The sequence below is a fragment of the Taudactylus pleione genome, unplaced genomic scaffold (genome assembly GCF_031769625.1).
Source record: "Taudactylus pleione unplaced genomic scaffold, aTauple2 ptg000127l, whole genome shotgun sequence".
Lineage (NCBI taxonomy): Eukaryota > Metazoa > Chordata > Amphibia > Anura > Myobatrachidae > Taudactylus > Taudactylus pleione.
Genome location: NW_028284529.1, coordinates 4,895,516 through 4,909,741, shown reverse-complemented (window position 1 = coordinate 4,909,741; position 14,226 = coordinate 4,895,516). Strand labels below are relative to the sequence as shown.

At 46.7% G+C, this 14,226-nt stretch overlaps 1 protein-coding gene across 2 annotated transcripts in view; it reads right to left on the bottom strand.

Moving 5' to 3' along the window:
• Positions 1-7,822, bottom strand: part of MTAP (methylthioadenosine phosphorylase) — a 92,292-nt gene extending 84,470 nt beyond the window's left edge. The window contains exons 1-2 of one of the 2 annotated variants that reach the window (XM_088472644.1): positions 7,768-7,822; positions 4,404-4,490 (exon numbers count right to left, since the gene is read on the bottom strand). In XM_088472644.1, coding sequence (XP_088328770.1) covers positions 4,404-4,462 — 59 coding nt within the window. In that variant the 5' untranslated portion in view covers positions 4,463-4,490; positions 7,768-7,822. The remainder of the gene's footprint in view (positions 1-4,403; positions 4,491-7,767) is intronic. The other variant, XM_088472643.1, reaches the window with a different exon arrangement.
• Positions 7,823-14,226: the final 6,404 nt, after the last annotated feature.

Below are 14,226 nucleotides of genomic sequence, written 5' to 3'. Positions count from 1 at the left end.
GCAGGGCGTGATAGTGGGCGACTAATGGATGGGACTTTCCATTTCCGAAGTTGTGCAGACATTCAACATTCCTCAAACTACAGTGTAATGTGTGTACCGGGAATACCTCATGGAAGGCATTACCACCCACCGTGGATAGTTCAGTGGCCAACACAGGTGCCTCATGATTGTGACTGGCAGAATCAGGCCAGAATTGTCCGTGGTAACAGACAAGTAACATCGGGCCAAAGCACATCCACATTAAATGCAGGTGGTACCAGATGAATATCCAGAAGGACAGTGCAGCCTTCTTTAGCTTCTATGGGCAAAGACTCACCAGAGTGCACCTGTTAACACTATGGGGCCCATTTATCATTAAATATATGCGGCTTATTCCCCAAAAACACCCCATGTATGAAGGAGGGATCGCAGCAGATATTTCCGATACCTGCTGCGATCCCTCCATTCCCGCAGGCAGCCGCAGCCCCCACAGGTTTCTATGGGGGATGTAATGCTGCCAGATTTACCAACATCCAGAATACATTATGGATATTGGGCCCCGCTGCTAACACCATCTGAAGATGGCGTTATCCCATTGTAGCCAATGGGCTACACGTCGCAGAACTTACCAAAAGGAGTCAGCGGGACTGCGCATGTGCAGTAGCCCTGACAGCACTCCGGGCACATCGCAGGGACGTGCTTCTTTCAGAGCCCGTCCCTGCATATTCCGGATGATACTTTCCGACGCTATAATCGCATCTTGCAACGCGATGATGGGTGGTAATACCATGCTCAGATCGCATTGCAATCATTAATAAATGGTCCCCTATGACACTAGACACAGCTCCACACCTGGGCTTGTGACGTCGCTAATTGGACCCTGGAGGACTATCAACATGTAATGTGGTCATATGAGTTTGGGTGTGGCGCAGACCCCATGGACCCCAGTTGTCAACAAGGCACCATGCAGGCTGGTGGTGGTTCCATAATGGTGTGAAGCGTGTTCACATGGCATGGGTTGGGTCCTTTGGCCCGTCTGAACACGTCATTGATTGGTAACCGGTAAGTTGCATTGTCTGATGACCATTTTTAGCCCTTCATGGACTTCATGTACCTCCACAATGATGGAATATTCCAGCAGGATAATGCACAGTGGCCCTGAATCAGGGCCTGTCTGTTTTTTTTTTAGAACAGCCTCCTGGCCGCTCGCATAGCTGTGGGTGACCACCCACAGCTATAGCGAGCGGCTAGGAAGATGGTCGCGATGGTCAAGACCATCGCGACCATCGGGCTTGCGACGAGACCCTTGTGGTAGGTTGGCTCTAACAGAGCTGAAATCTCTCTCACTGACATCACTCGTGATGTCAGTGGGGCCGGCTCCAAACGGAGGCGTTCACATGGGAACGCCTCCGTTTGGGCAGCCACTCCCCCGGCCCACCCACCAAAGGGGGCGTGCTGTCACTCAACATCGACAGCACGCCCCCTTTGGTACGAGACCCGGAGCGACGGCTTGCCCGGGTCTCGCACATGCGCACGACGGAGCTGGCTCCGTTGTGCGCATGCGCTCTGGGCCACCATCGACCCCGTTGCGAGCGCTCAGCGCTTGTGACCGGGTCTGAATCAGGCCCAGTGTCATCAGTCCCAAGTTGTCGAGGAGCATTCTGGAGAGTACCGACGAATGGTGTGGCCACCATGTTCGCCCGACATAAATCCAATCGAGCATTCATGGGAAATGGTGGAGAGATCCATTCGCACCCAAGATCCTGTACCTAAAAATATCAGGGAACGGTGGGAAACTATCCAGATGGCATGGGTCAACATGCCTGGAGAGGTCTTCCGTCCACTTGTTGAATCGATGTTGCATCGATTTGCTGCACTTCGCCGAGCCAGAAGGGGTCCTACACTATACAAGGCATCTGTCCCATGACTTTTGGCACTTCATTGCACATTATAGAACTGTAATATAAAATGAATTGCCAAAGGTAAGACTTTGGTGGGTTTCACAAACTTCATATACTATTTTTGTATGTTTTGCTAGTATTCTTGAAGTTATTAAAGTGTATAAAAACAAGTCTGAAACAGCAACTATTGCCTTCAATGACCCCATACCCACTTCTAATGAAACCTGTGTTTGGGAGCATTGCAGAAAAATTTATTTTCGAATGCTGCCTGCTCCCCTCATTTTGGTTTACCAGAAGTGAACATATTGGAGTAGCCAAAAAAGACCTCCAAAATGCAAATATCCAATTAACAATCACATATAAATGGCGTTGCATTTGTAATGCAGTTTCACTTATGTTTGTACTTTTTAATATAAAACAAACAGCAGTAGGTATAAGGCCATAAAACTGCACTAGGCATTCTTGCTACTACACCAAACACTCAATAATTGAGAATAACAATTTGCAATATGGCTACTATAGGGATTCAGATGAAATGGGATTGAAATACCGGTGGCTGTTTAGGCTCAAATCCCGACAGCGGTAGCCTGACAGGAGGAGATCCCGACAAAGGAAGGTAAGTATCTTAACCCTCCCCTCTCCCCCCCTGACCCTCCCTTGGTGGTGCCTAACCCTAAGTCCCCCCGGGGGTGCCTATACATAACCCCCCCTTCCCGCACCCTAAACCTAACTATCCCGTGGGGTGCAATACCCTAACCTTCCACCAGTGGTGCCCAATCCCTACCCCCCTCTCCCCCCTAACCCTCCCTGGGGGGTGCCTAACCCTAAGTCCCCCCAGGATGTGCCTAAACCTAACCCTCCCACCCCACCCCACCCCCCAGCGGCTCATACTTACCTGCCTCCAGTCTCTTACGATCGGGATGCCGATTGTTGGAATTCCGATGCCGATATCCTGATTCGTGCACAGATAGCGGCGTCCGCATTTTGCCTGGCGGGGGGGGTAATCGACCGCAGGCATTTCGTCCGCTGTGTTATTAACTACATCCCATTCAGATGTGTGCAGCCACAACTCTTATTGCAAAGGGACAACAACACAAACCCAGTGACACCTTAAAGCAAGTGATTGAGAAATCCTATGTATAAAGGTGCATACACACACAACGATTTTTTGAACGATTATCGTTAACCTATATCGTTTAACGATAATCGTTTGAAAAAATCGTTCGCTTTCTGAGTCAAACGATGAACGATTATTGTTCATGCGCGTTCACGTTTGTAGTTTCATGCGCGTTCACGTTTGTAGTTCAGTCAGACTTGTCAACTCAACGATTTTCATTAAGTTAATATGCAAAAATCGTTTGTAGTTCATAAAAATCGTTCATTACATTTAAATGAACATAGTAAATGAACAACTTTAGTAAACGATTTTAGTTCATTTTTTTCAAGGTAGAAAATCGTTTACTAAAATCGTTCATTAACTCAATCGTTGTGTGTGTATGCAGCTTAAGTGTTATGTATGAGGCTTAAGACTTAGTAGACAGTGCTAACACAAATACCATTCTCTTCTATTTTTCTTTTGGAAAGAAGTTCTACACCATTATATTTCGAATACCAAAGATCATCTAAAATAAAAAAAAAACATTACCTACCTAAACTTGAAAGAGATTTGAATTAGCTATACTGATATGACTAACTTTGAACATATGTATGTATTCAAAATAAAGTTTTCAGTGATTATTTTAAAAAATTTAATTTAACTATAAAACCTAAAATATTTAATATCCCAAAATATTACAATTATCGAGACAATTTGTGAAAAAGTGATACACAAATCCCAACCTTCAACGTACACAATTCATATATGGAGTCACATACTAAAACTATGCTAAAGCTGCACTAGTGCAGGAGCTCCCTCAACCCCAGACGAGCTCTGTGTGCTGCTGCATGTAGCCTGTTCTCCTGAGCTCCTCCATCCCCTCAATAGAAATCTAAGGGTAAATAGAGGGAATCAGAGACAGTGCATGTCATGGTTTCTTATGATCACATACCTCGCCATTTAAAGTTGGCTAACATAACTGATTTTCTGGTTCTGTATTACAGAATCGGCAGAGAACAAGAAAAAAGGGCTACACGTCGACAGCAGGCAAGTGCTTATATTAATGGTACCATGCTACACGATGGTAACTTTCATAGCAAAATTCATTGTCACTTCCACTGAAACCCACAGAGTTTGGGCTTTTAGTGACAGTGTCACATGTCCCTCTCCCTTCAGCCCAAGACAAAAGTCTCTTTTCAGCGACCAGTCTATTTTCATAGCCAATGTACTGAAAAGGAAGTGGTTAGCATAACATTTTATTTATAATATTATAATAAATATGTTAAAACAGTAAATTACTGAGTATATAAAATCTATGAAATAAGCTGTGTGTTAAGAGAAAATACACTTCTGTACACTTACTATACAAGTGTAAATACTTTTTTGTAATGGGAGAGAGGGGAATGTCAGTTAATATGAAAACATACCTTGCCAAAAGGTGTATCAACATACTTCTCAATTCTGCCTTCCAAAATATCAGGATCATCCAGACCAGACCCACCAATAATTCCAACCTAATACATAAGAGAAAAACATTTTAAAAATGTATTTTGAAATGTAATATTACTGTCAAAATGATATCTTCATCTTCTACCAGAGCATCCTGACCATGGAACAGGTTTCTCTCACATTTTAATTTCAGGCAGTTATTAATTGGTAACAACTGCTGTCAAGGACCATGGAGTGGCAGATTCACTTGACAAATGAAGAATTATTAAATTTACTACTCAAGTCAACATTCCAAATATATATAATGGTATCTAGTGGACACTGAAGGAAGATTAAAACTCAAAATCAAGCTAATTTTTACATAAAATTATGCAGAAACTGCAGTTTCTGCATAATTTTATGCATCGATCCTATGTACTAATGGCACAATGGAGGAGATTTCACAGAAACCCACAGCAAAGTGCTAATTAACGCTGCAGATCGCAGTCCTGATTATTATCATTGAGGACTACGATCTGACCCCTATGTCCTGAACTCCAAAAAGCAAAGTTTTTCGGAGGTTTAGCACCGGTAGTTTTCCCCCCGTCTTCAGATGGTGTAAACTACTATAAGCCTACTGGGGCTCCAGGTGCAGGAGAGAGATCTTTTGATCTTTCCCCCGCAGCCCCCGACTAGCCCCGGACGCTGACACTGTGCGCATGCGCAGTGTCAGCTTCCAACGGGGAAGTCTTTCACTTCTGTGAAAGAAGTCTCCTAAATGCCGGGGATATAACTCTCGGGGACAGCGGTTACCGCAATCGCTGTCCCTGCAAGTTCCCAGTAGTACATAGCCGGGATATTTTTATTAAAGAAGAAAATTGGACAGTTAATAACTGCGGCAGTACCGCGATTATTAATACATAGACCCCCTAGTTTTGTTTGTTACTGTGTTCCCAATTGTAAAGTGCATCAAAATATGTTAGTTATACTTGCCTAGCCTCCCAATTCGGTCGATAGCCTCCCGAAAATCAGGTGCAGCTCCCGGCCCCCCAGAAGAGGCAAACAAGCCTCCCGGCGGTGACATGATTCACACTGAATCACGTCATTTTGGCACTGTCCTCTGCTGCACAATGCTGGTAATCTCGCCATTGTGTAGCGGAAGTAGGGCCAAAATGACACGATCATGTGGCCACGCCCCCACCTTCAATGCCAGACACACCCACCTACGATGCCGATCTGGCTGCCCCCTCCTGGAAAGGGCAGCCAGAAAGTCGGCAAACCTGATGCTAGGGCTATATTAATAAATGGGGCATACATGTGATGTAAGATGGTGGTCCAATTTAAACTGGTCAAATTACAAGACTGCCTTTTGCAAACTGGTTATTCGAGAAACTTAACTGTCCAATTTGGCTATACAATATTGCAAAAGGATAATAAGAAGGCAGATTGCCTGATGGAAAACAGGCCAACACTTTGCAGATTTGCATCCTAAATGGACTTTTGATTAGACTCTGGTCAAGAAAGTGGACAGGCTTTATAGGAGACACTTTATTTGGCTCTGATGTGGCCCTTCCAACCTTTCTAAGAAAAAAAAAATCCACATGGCCGACTGTACTACTTAGGTTTTTAATCCACCGCCATTAAAATTCATGCTTCTGCTGGCATGTAAAAGGTTATTGGGATGGAACATGTGGGTTTGGGGGTCTTTGGAGCCAACTTGACATTTTACTTGCGCCCAGGGTCGGACAGTCTCACAAGTGTATTGGGGAAATCCCCTGTGTGCCCCACCCATCCTCTAGGGGTCAGTAAGTTGGTGGAATAGAATCATGGATGAACTTTGAGTGCTTGGTTTGCTTTTATGGAAACTGCACCCAGATTAGCCTTCCTGCCAATGAAAGTGGGTGGTCCTGACACACCCTGTCCCATCCTTTATAAAGGGACCCTGTTCTTTGCATGTCCTATTTAATGTTTGGCCAAGTTCCTCTGTGGTGGCTGGCCAAATCCTTTCTGGTTGCTGGCCACACCCCTAGAGCTTGAGCCCTTATCACTGCATTCCCTGTAGGGATGGCCATCGGTGTGGTTACCATCGATGAGATTTTTGCAAGTGACCATCGATGGCGACCAACAATGGAATGGATGACCATCGATGGTTTCAACAACCGATGGTCATCCCTGCTCTTTGACTGACTGGCCAGTCAGAACTGGGGGTGGGGCTTCGCGGCTGTCAGGGGCAGAGCTATGCTCAGTGTTTCGGCACGTTGCAAAAACAAAATTTGGTTATGCTTAACCATCGATGGCGGGAAACCATCTGGCTCTCCCCATCGATGGTAAAAACATTTGATGGCCATCCGTAATTCCACAGTGGGCCCTTCATGCGCCAGTCCAACACAGCCTTCCCTAATGCTTCATGCTCCATTTACGTGGAAAAGAACACAAGTGGGCGAATGGAGCATGCGACTCCAGACTATAAACACAGGCGTTAGTTACCACCAAACACCATCGCATTTTGTGTGTGAGCATGTGGTAGGGAATATAGATTGTAAGAGCTCCATTGGGGCAGGGACTGAAGTCAATGGCCAGATATTCGCTGTACAGCACTACAGAATATGTGTGCGCTTTATAAATAACTGGTAATAAATACATTTTGCCAAACACTGATGAGCAAGATTTTACTAATCATGAGGCAAGCAAAGAAATGTGCAGGGAGATCTAAGGCTGTTGAAAAATGACATGTGAAACATACAGTACTGTATGCCAATATACATCTTGCAATCACTTTAGGGTTTTTTTTATTAAAATATTCCCCTTTAACTCTCTGGTCTGGGGTTACAGAAACAAAAACGTTCAATATATAAAAATAAGCATAGTGTCTTCCCTTTAAAACAATTTCTGTCATATGAAGATGTTCTGGAAGGCAAAATATCATGAGGGATGTTAATAGGAAGGGGAATAATTAAATGTAGGTCATATTACAATAAGTCTTATTGGAACCCATGATCTCATCAGAGAGAGCAGAACCGCAGGAGCACACTGCTGTAACTGCAATGCTGTAATGCTATCCTCTCCACACCGAGCATCACACAGCTCTAGACTTCCGTTTTATATCCCTGGGGATCAGAGTGCCAGTCATTACCCCTGGGATTGTCACCAGTGTGTATATTCTGTATATTCGGCCACACTCCCGCACTTTAGCGGCCCCCGTGGTAAGCCTGAGGGACGATCACAGCAGCACACGTCACTCACACCCCGCACATCACCGGGACACCCCGCGGCCCGCTACATAAGTCACTAGCGCCATGTGCTGCCATGATAACATATATCTGATGTGCTCCGGCTCAGACTGTGACATGAGAAGACACCAACCTTCACAGCGTGCGCCGCAGCCATATTGGGATCCGGAAGAAGTCGCGCTGCCCCCCCCCCCCCTTCCCCTGTATATTATGTGGCTGTGCCCGGCCCCTCACATCTTCCCACCCTGTGCGGCAGCTAAGCTGTGTGCAGGGATAGGGTGGAAACTCAGCACAGTGCTGAAGTAAATGGAACTGCTTTCTGTAATTATTATTTATTGCCAGTTATTTGTATAATTACATTGCAGTAATGTGTGATGGTAGTTTTCTGCATTTCCTGCCAACTCATTTAGCATATGTTCCTCTGGCAACTGTGTATTGTAGTATAGAATTATTTACCACAATGCAATATTCAGAGTTATGGGATAAAGTGAACGGAGATAAAGTACCAGCCAATCAGCTCCTAACTGCCAAACACAGCATGTGACATGGCAGTTAGCAGCTGGTTGGCTGGTACTTTATCTCCATTCACTTTTATCTCCATCCAAAGCTTGCTAAATAGACCCCATAGTCAGGACTCCACTGACTCTGCGGGATTGTCCCACTTTCATGCCTGCTGGAACACTTGTCTCGATGTCCTGTCCGCTGGCTAAGGATGAACATTGGAAACTGATGTTTGGCAACCAGGATGCACTGGGTCCACTCTCCCTATACCCCACCCTCGAGCCAGAGGCACTTCAGTTTCGTTGGTGCCCAGCCGGAGTCGGGTCACCATTTCGCAGGGGGGGCTGTTTAGGCAGCCCTAAAGCTTATTTCTTTTTATGATTCTATTTATTTTTACAACTAGAGCGCACAGCAACAGACAGTATGTGTGACCTCTGCGCTGCCGCTTCGTCACCACTTCGGTGCCTCAACACCAGTGCTGATCAGGGGATCTCGGTGGGCCTTCCGGGGTCAGCGCTAGCCAAGACCCCCGGAGAGGACCCAGACTGCACCCGGACATCAGGGGACAGGTAAGGCGGGTCGCCGCTCGCGGTGACCCGCGCGTTATGGCAGTCAATACTTCAGGTCTCTGGAGACAGACCGGAGGTGGCTGAGTGTGGACACAGGTTCCGGCCATCACGTGCGGGAAACCAGCGTCCCGGGGATTAATAATTGACCAGGGGAGACAAGCTTCCCTGTTTAAGCGGCTCCTCAGCTCAGCGCTCCTTTCCACTGCGGTCTGGCTTCCCTGAGCTTCTCTCCTCAAGCTGCGGTCCCTCTGAAGTCTCCTTGGGCCATTCTCTTCAGTCGTGCAGTCACAGCTCTCCCAGGGTCAGCGTATGTAGCACTATTTCCTACCAGACACTGAAGGTGCCCATACACAGTGCGATGCACCATATAGGACGACTGCCGATCCATCGGCAGACAGATCGTGCTGTCACCACCGGCAATCATGCATTCCCCGCAGACTGCACGATATCGCATCCCAGACCAGATGGTTCTGCAGGAAGATCTGGGGATGTGATGTACGACTCCGTTGGAGCGCGCAGCACGATATCAGATACGATATCGTGCCCATACATGGCACGATATATCACCTTCAGCACCCTCGGATCGGCACGTATATCGTGCCGTGTATGGGGGCCTTGAGTCTGTGTAGTTGAGTGTAGTGTCAATTTGCAGTAATTCCTGCTTTGTATGCGACTTGTGCTAGTGCTGCCTGTCTGTGTCTCTTTGCTAGTATTTGTAATACTTGTGGTTGCATTTTACCCAGTGCCATATTGTGTCATTTTACTCTACACAATTCTGCACCCATTCTGCAATGCAGATTATGTACTGCAGGTTTCAGTGAGGAGGATTTGGTTCGGGATGGGTTGTGTGTGAGGTGTTATAATCCACAAGGTACCTCGAACCCCCCAACATTGGTACAGGAGCCCCCTTGGGCGGTCTTTTCTCAGATGCTGGCCTCCATTGCGGGCCGTCTTGCAGTCTCGGCTACTTTTCCTCCTATGGAGTTACCACAGCTGTCATTCCCTCACAGGGACTACTGCTAAATATGCAGTGCCCTCCTGTGTCACAACAGGCTATCTTTCCCACAGGTTATACCTTCACAATGCATGGATGTTTTCTCTACTTCAGTGCAGAGTCTGGCAATTTCTACTAAGGCCATTCAGACCATGTTGCAGAGTGAGAAACTTGTAAGGCCAGCTAAGCATCCTGTGATGTCATTTCAATCCACACAGCTATCAGAGTCTGATATGTCATCTGATGATGGAGAAGCGGCTGATACCTCTAACCCAAACTCCGCGTTGCAATAGGCGGAGACTAAATCAAAGAGTAATATTCCTGCCTTGGTGTGTGCGGTCAGATCCGTATTGGTTATAGAAGATGACGAGCCAGCCCCTAAATCCAAACACCCTCTATTTAAACAGATAAAGGTAACTTCAGCAATATTCCCTGTCAGATCAGCTAGTGGATCATATGGCTGCTGCCTGGAAATCGCCTGGTAAGAGGTATCAACCTCAAAAACGTTTGGCCTCATGTTATTCATTTCCTGAGGCTCATTGTAAAAAGTGTGAATAACCCCCTGCAGTGGATTCCCACGTCACACGATTGATTAGAAGTGCCATGTTACCTATGCCTTCCAGATCCTACTGATAGGAAGGTGGAAACTTGCATGAAATCAATATACTCTCTTTCAGGAGCTGTTGCCCGCCCCTCCATGGCTATCTCATGGGTATCTAAGGCTATAGAGAGTTGGGCCAATGCACTTGAGGACTCCTTCCCCTCGGAAGCTCCGGAGAATCAGGTATCACTGGTTGGCCACATCCGGGATGCGGCTGCATATATAGGTGAGGCCGCTCTGGATGCTAGTCTACTGACCTCCAGGGTCTCGGCCGTGGCCGCTCACCGTTCCCTGTGGCTGCACTCTTGGAGCGCGGATGCAGATTCTAAAAAAGGCCTAGAGGCCTTACTCTATAATGGGGAGATTTTGGTTGGTCCTGATTGTTTCCACATTGGCAAAATCAAAATCTGCATTTCTGCTTTCAGCATCGGCTCCTTCAAAGCTTTGAACCTCGTCCTTTTAGGCCCTTTTGTCCCAAAGGAAAATTTAAAGGGCAGCCCTTTCCTAGACAGCCCACTGCCAAAAAGGTCGCCAAGCCTAAGAAACAGGCGTGGAGCACAAGATGTGCTGCCTTCAAACCAGAGAATAAACCCTCTGCCAGACGGGAAGGGATCCCAGAGTGGGAGGCCGACTTCTTCATTTCGCCCAGTGCTAGTGTCAAAACACCAAGAACACTTGGGTAAGAGAAGTGGTCTCTCACGGATATTCCCTCTCATTCCTTCGAAGACCTCCCCACCAGTTTTTCTGCACAGGCCCTTCTTCAGACAAGAACAAGGCCTTACAGATCCAGAGAGCCATACAGTCCTTGCTGCAGGCAGGGGTAATTGTGCCAGTCCCACTATCCGGGCGAGGGACTGGTTACTATTCTACTCTCTTTCTGGTGCAGAAGCCAAAGGTTCTCATTGGCCTATTCTCAACCTCAAATCCCTAAACAAATTCCTCAGGGTGCCCAGGTTCAGGATGGAAACCTTTTCTCAATCATACTGGCTATGGAACCTGGGGATTTTATGGTTTCACTGGATATTCAGGACGCGTACCAACATGGTCCCTATAATGCCTTCTCACCAGCGTTATCTCCAGTTTGCTATACTACAGCAACACTTTCAGTTCCGGGCACTACCCTTTGGCCTTTCCACAGCTCCAAGGGTGGTTACCATAGTTATAGCTGTCATGGCGGAACATCTGCGGAATCAGGGGATCCGGCTCTACCATACCTGGACGACCTCCTCCTGTTGGCGGGTTCTCCAGAAGTGCTGTGCCACCATCTACAACTGACAATTGCCTTTCTACAGGCGCATGGATGGTTAATCAATTGGAAGATGTCCTCCCTGAATCCCTTGCAGAGGATGATTCATCTGGGGGCACTACTGGATTCTCAACAGCAGAGAATCTTTGTGACTTCAGACAAGATCTCCACATAACAACTACAAGTACGCAGATGCCTCCACAGTCGCCGGGTGTCAATACACTCGGCCATGTAGGTTCTGGGATCCATGGTGTCCACCTTTGAAATGGAGGAATATGCTCAATTTCATTCCAGGCCTCTGCAGGTGCTGATCCTCTCCAGATGGAATGGATTGCCACACCGGATCAAAGCTCAGACAATAGTGCTCTCTCCGGAGGTGCGTCTGCCTCTGTCCTGGTGGCTACTGACATCTCATCTAACCAAAGGTCGCCCCTTCTGGATCCCGGACTGGGTACTCCTAACAACAGACTCCAGTCTCCGAAGCTGGGGCGCAGTGATCGGTCTGCACTCTTTTCAGGGTCGTTGGACAACGGATGAAGCAACCCTTTCAATCAACATATTGGAACTTCGAGCTGTGTACAGGGCCAATATAGACAAATAAAAACCTCATAAGCGCTCAGAAGATCCAAATTATCGGAATAGTCCCAAAGTATGAATGCAGCTGTGATGTTTCCAATGTAGCTGTCCTATTCTCACATGGTGTCAGATGCAGAATTTCATGGTAAAGATATAGGATAATGGTTACACAACTGTAAATGTATTGGGAACTATAGAAATAGTCCACAGAATCCCAAAGATGTGCTCTTTGAAAGGGTGGAAGAATTTCACATATACACCCTAGTGCAGTAATTCCCAAACTGTGCCGTGGCTCCCTGGGGTGTCTCGGAACACTTGCAGGGGTGACTCAGGTTGGTGGTCCAGCACCAAATCCAATTATTTATGGTCAATGTAATGTAAATATGTGGACAAACAGAAGCACAAACCTATCCACCACCACATAACTGAGCCTAAGGATGACAGGTAAACACAAATTGACTTCACTTTACTACATTTTTTCTGAATTTCTCAATAACAAACTTTTGGCTTAGGGGTGCCGTGAAAACAATGCTGATACTCTACGGTGTCGTGATTCAAAAAAGTTTGGGAACCACCGCCCTAGTGCATATACAGAGTAGAGGTATGTATAATGATGCTTACATCAATCAAGTATGTTGCAGACTCATAAAGGTTTCTTTCTCCACATGCTCCGTGTATCTTTCCCCACATCGGGCATATGCTAAAAGAGAAACTCCAGATGTGTGTAAAAAATCACCTTTTTTTAATGGTATTAGAACATACAAGTTAAAAAATTAGAGATAAATTCATACCAGATTGTATAAGCCAGAACGATACGCTCCTAAGGTGGTATGGAACCCGGGTGCTCATAAAGGGGTATATCAAGCTGGCCTTATGAGTATGAAATATTCCCACTGTCACTCCTTCACTACGCATTTCGACTCTCACTGGCATCTTTATCAAGTGGAGTGACCTTTAACAAGTACACATGGCACTCGTATCTGCGGCACCTCTAGTTGGCCAAACATACTTCACATAAAACCCGTGCATGTTCAATCTGACAACGCCACCATGGTGGCTTACATCTACCATCAAGGAGGCACTCGAAGTCGGGCAGCAATGACAGGAGTGTCACCTTCTGACATGGGCAGAGTGTCACCTCCCGGCCATTTCGGCAGTGTTTATTTCGGGAGTTCTCAATTGGGAAGCAGACTTCCTCAGCTGTCACGCTGTGCATCCAGGGGAATGGTCTCTTCACCAAGAGGTGTTTCAACTCCTAGTGGACAAATGGGGCCTTCCAGAGGTGGACCTCATGGCCTCCTGACAAAATCACCAATTACCAGTGTACGGGTCCAGGACAATAGATGCCGAGGCAACCTTGGTGGATGTTCTGTCAGTGAAGTGGACCTTCCAGTTTGCATACCTATTTCCTCCAGTCTCCCTTCCTCTTTGAGTTCTTCAGAAGTTCAAACAAGATGGAGGTATTGTCCTGCTAGTGGCTCCAGCTTGGCCCAGATGTCATTGGTACTGAGTTCTTCGGAGTCTCCATCGACACTCCATTCTTGCTGCCTCAATGTCCGGACCTGTTGTCTCAGGGTCCTTGCCTTTACCTGGCGTGGCTCTTGAGACATCCCTCCTAAGGTCCAAAGGATTCTCTACCTCTGTCATCAACACGATACTTAGAACGCTTAAGCCAGCTTCTGCTAGGATCTACCACATAGTGTAGTATACATATTTGTGGTGGTGTCGTACAAGAGGTTACGACCCTCAGGTGTTTTGGATTTCCAGAGTCCTGGCATTCCTTCAAGCTGGATTGGACCTTGGCCTACGCCTGACCTCGTTGAAAAGTGCATGTCTCTGCATTGTCCATGTGATTCCAACGTAGAATTGCTCTGCTTCCGGATATCTGCACCTTCCTTCAGGGTGTCTCCAGATTCAACCTCCCTTGTCCCCCCAGTGGCTCCTTGGGATTTGGCAGTAGTTCTTCGGGCCCTCCATTTAAACCACTAGATTCAGTGGAACTTAAGTGGTTAACAGCTAAGACTCTTTTTCTTCTGGCTATTTTATCTGCCAGGAGGGTGTCAGAATTGGGAGTGCTCTCCTCTCATTCTCCCTTTCTGATATTT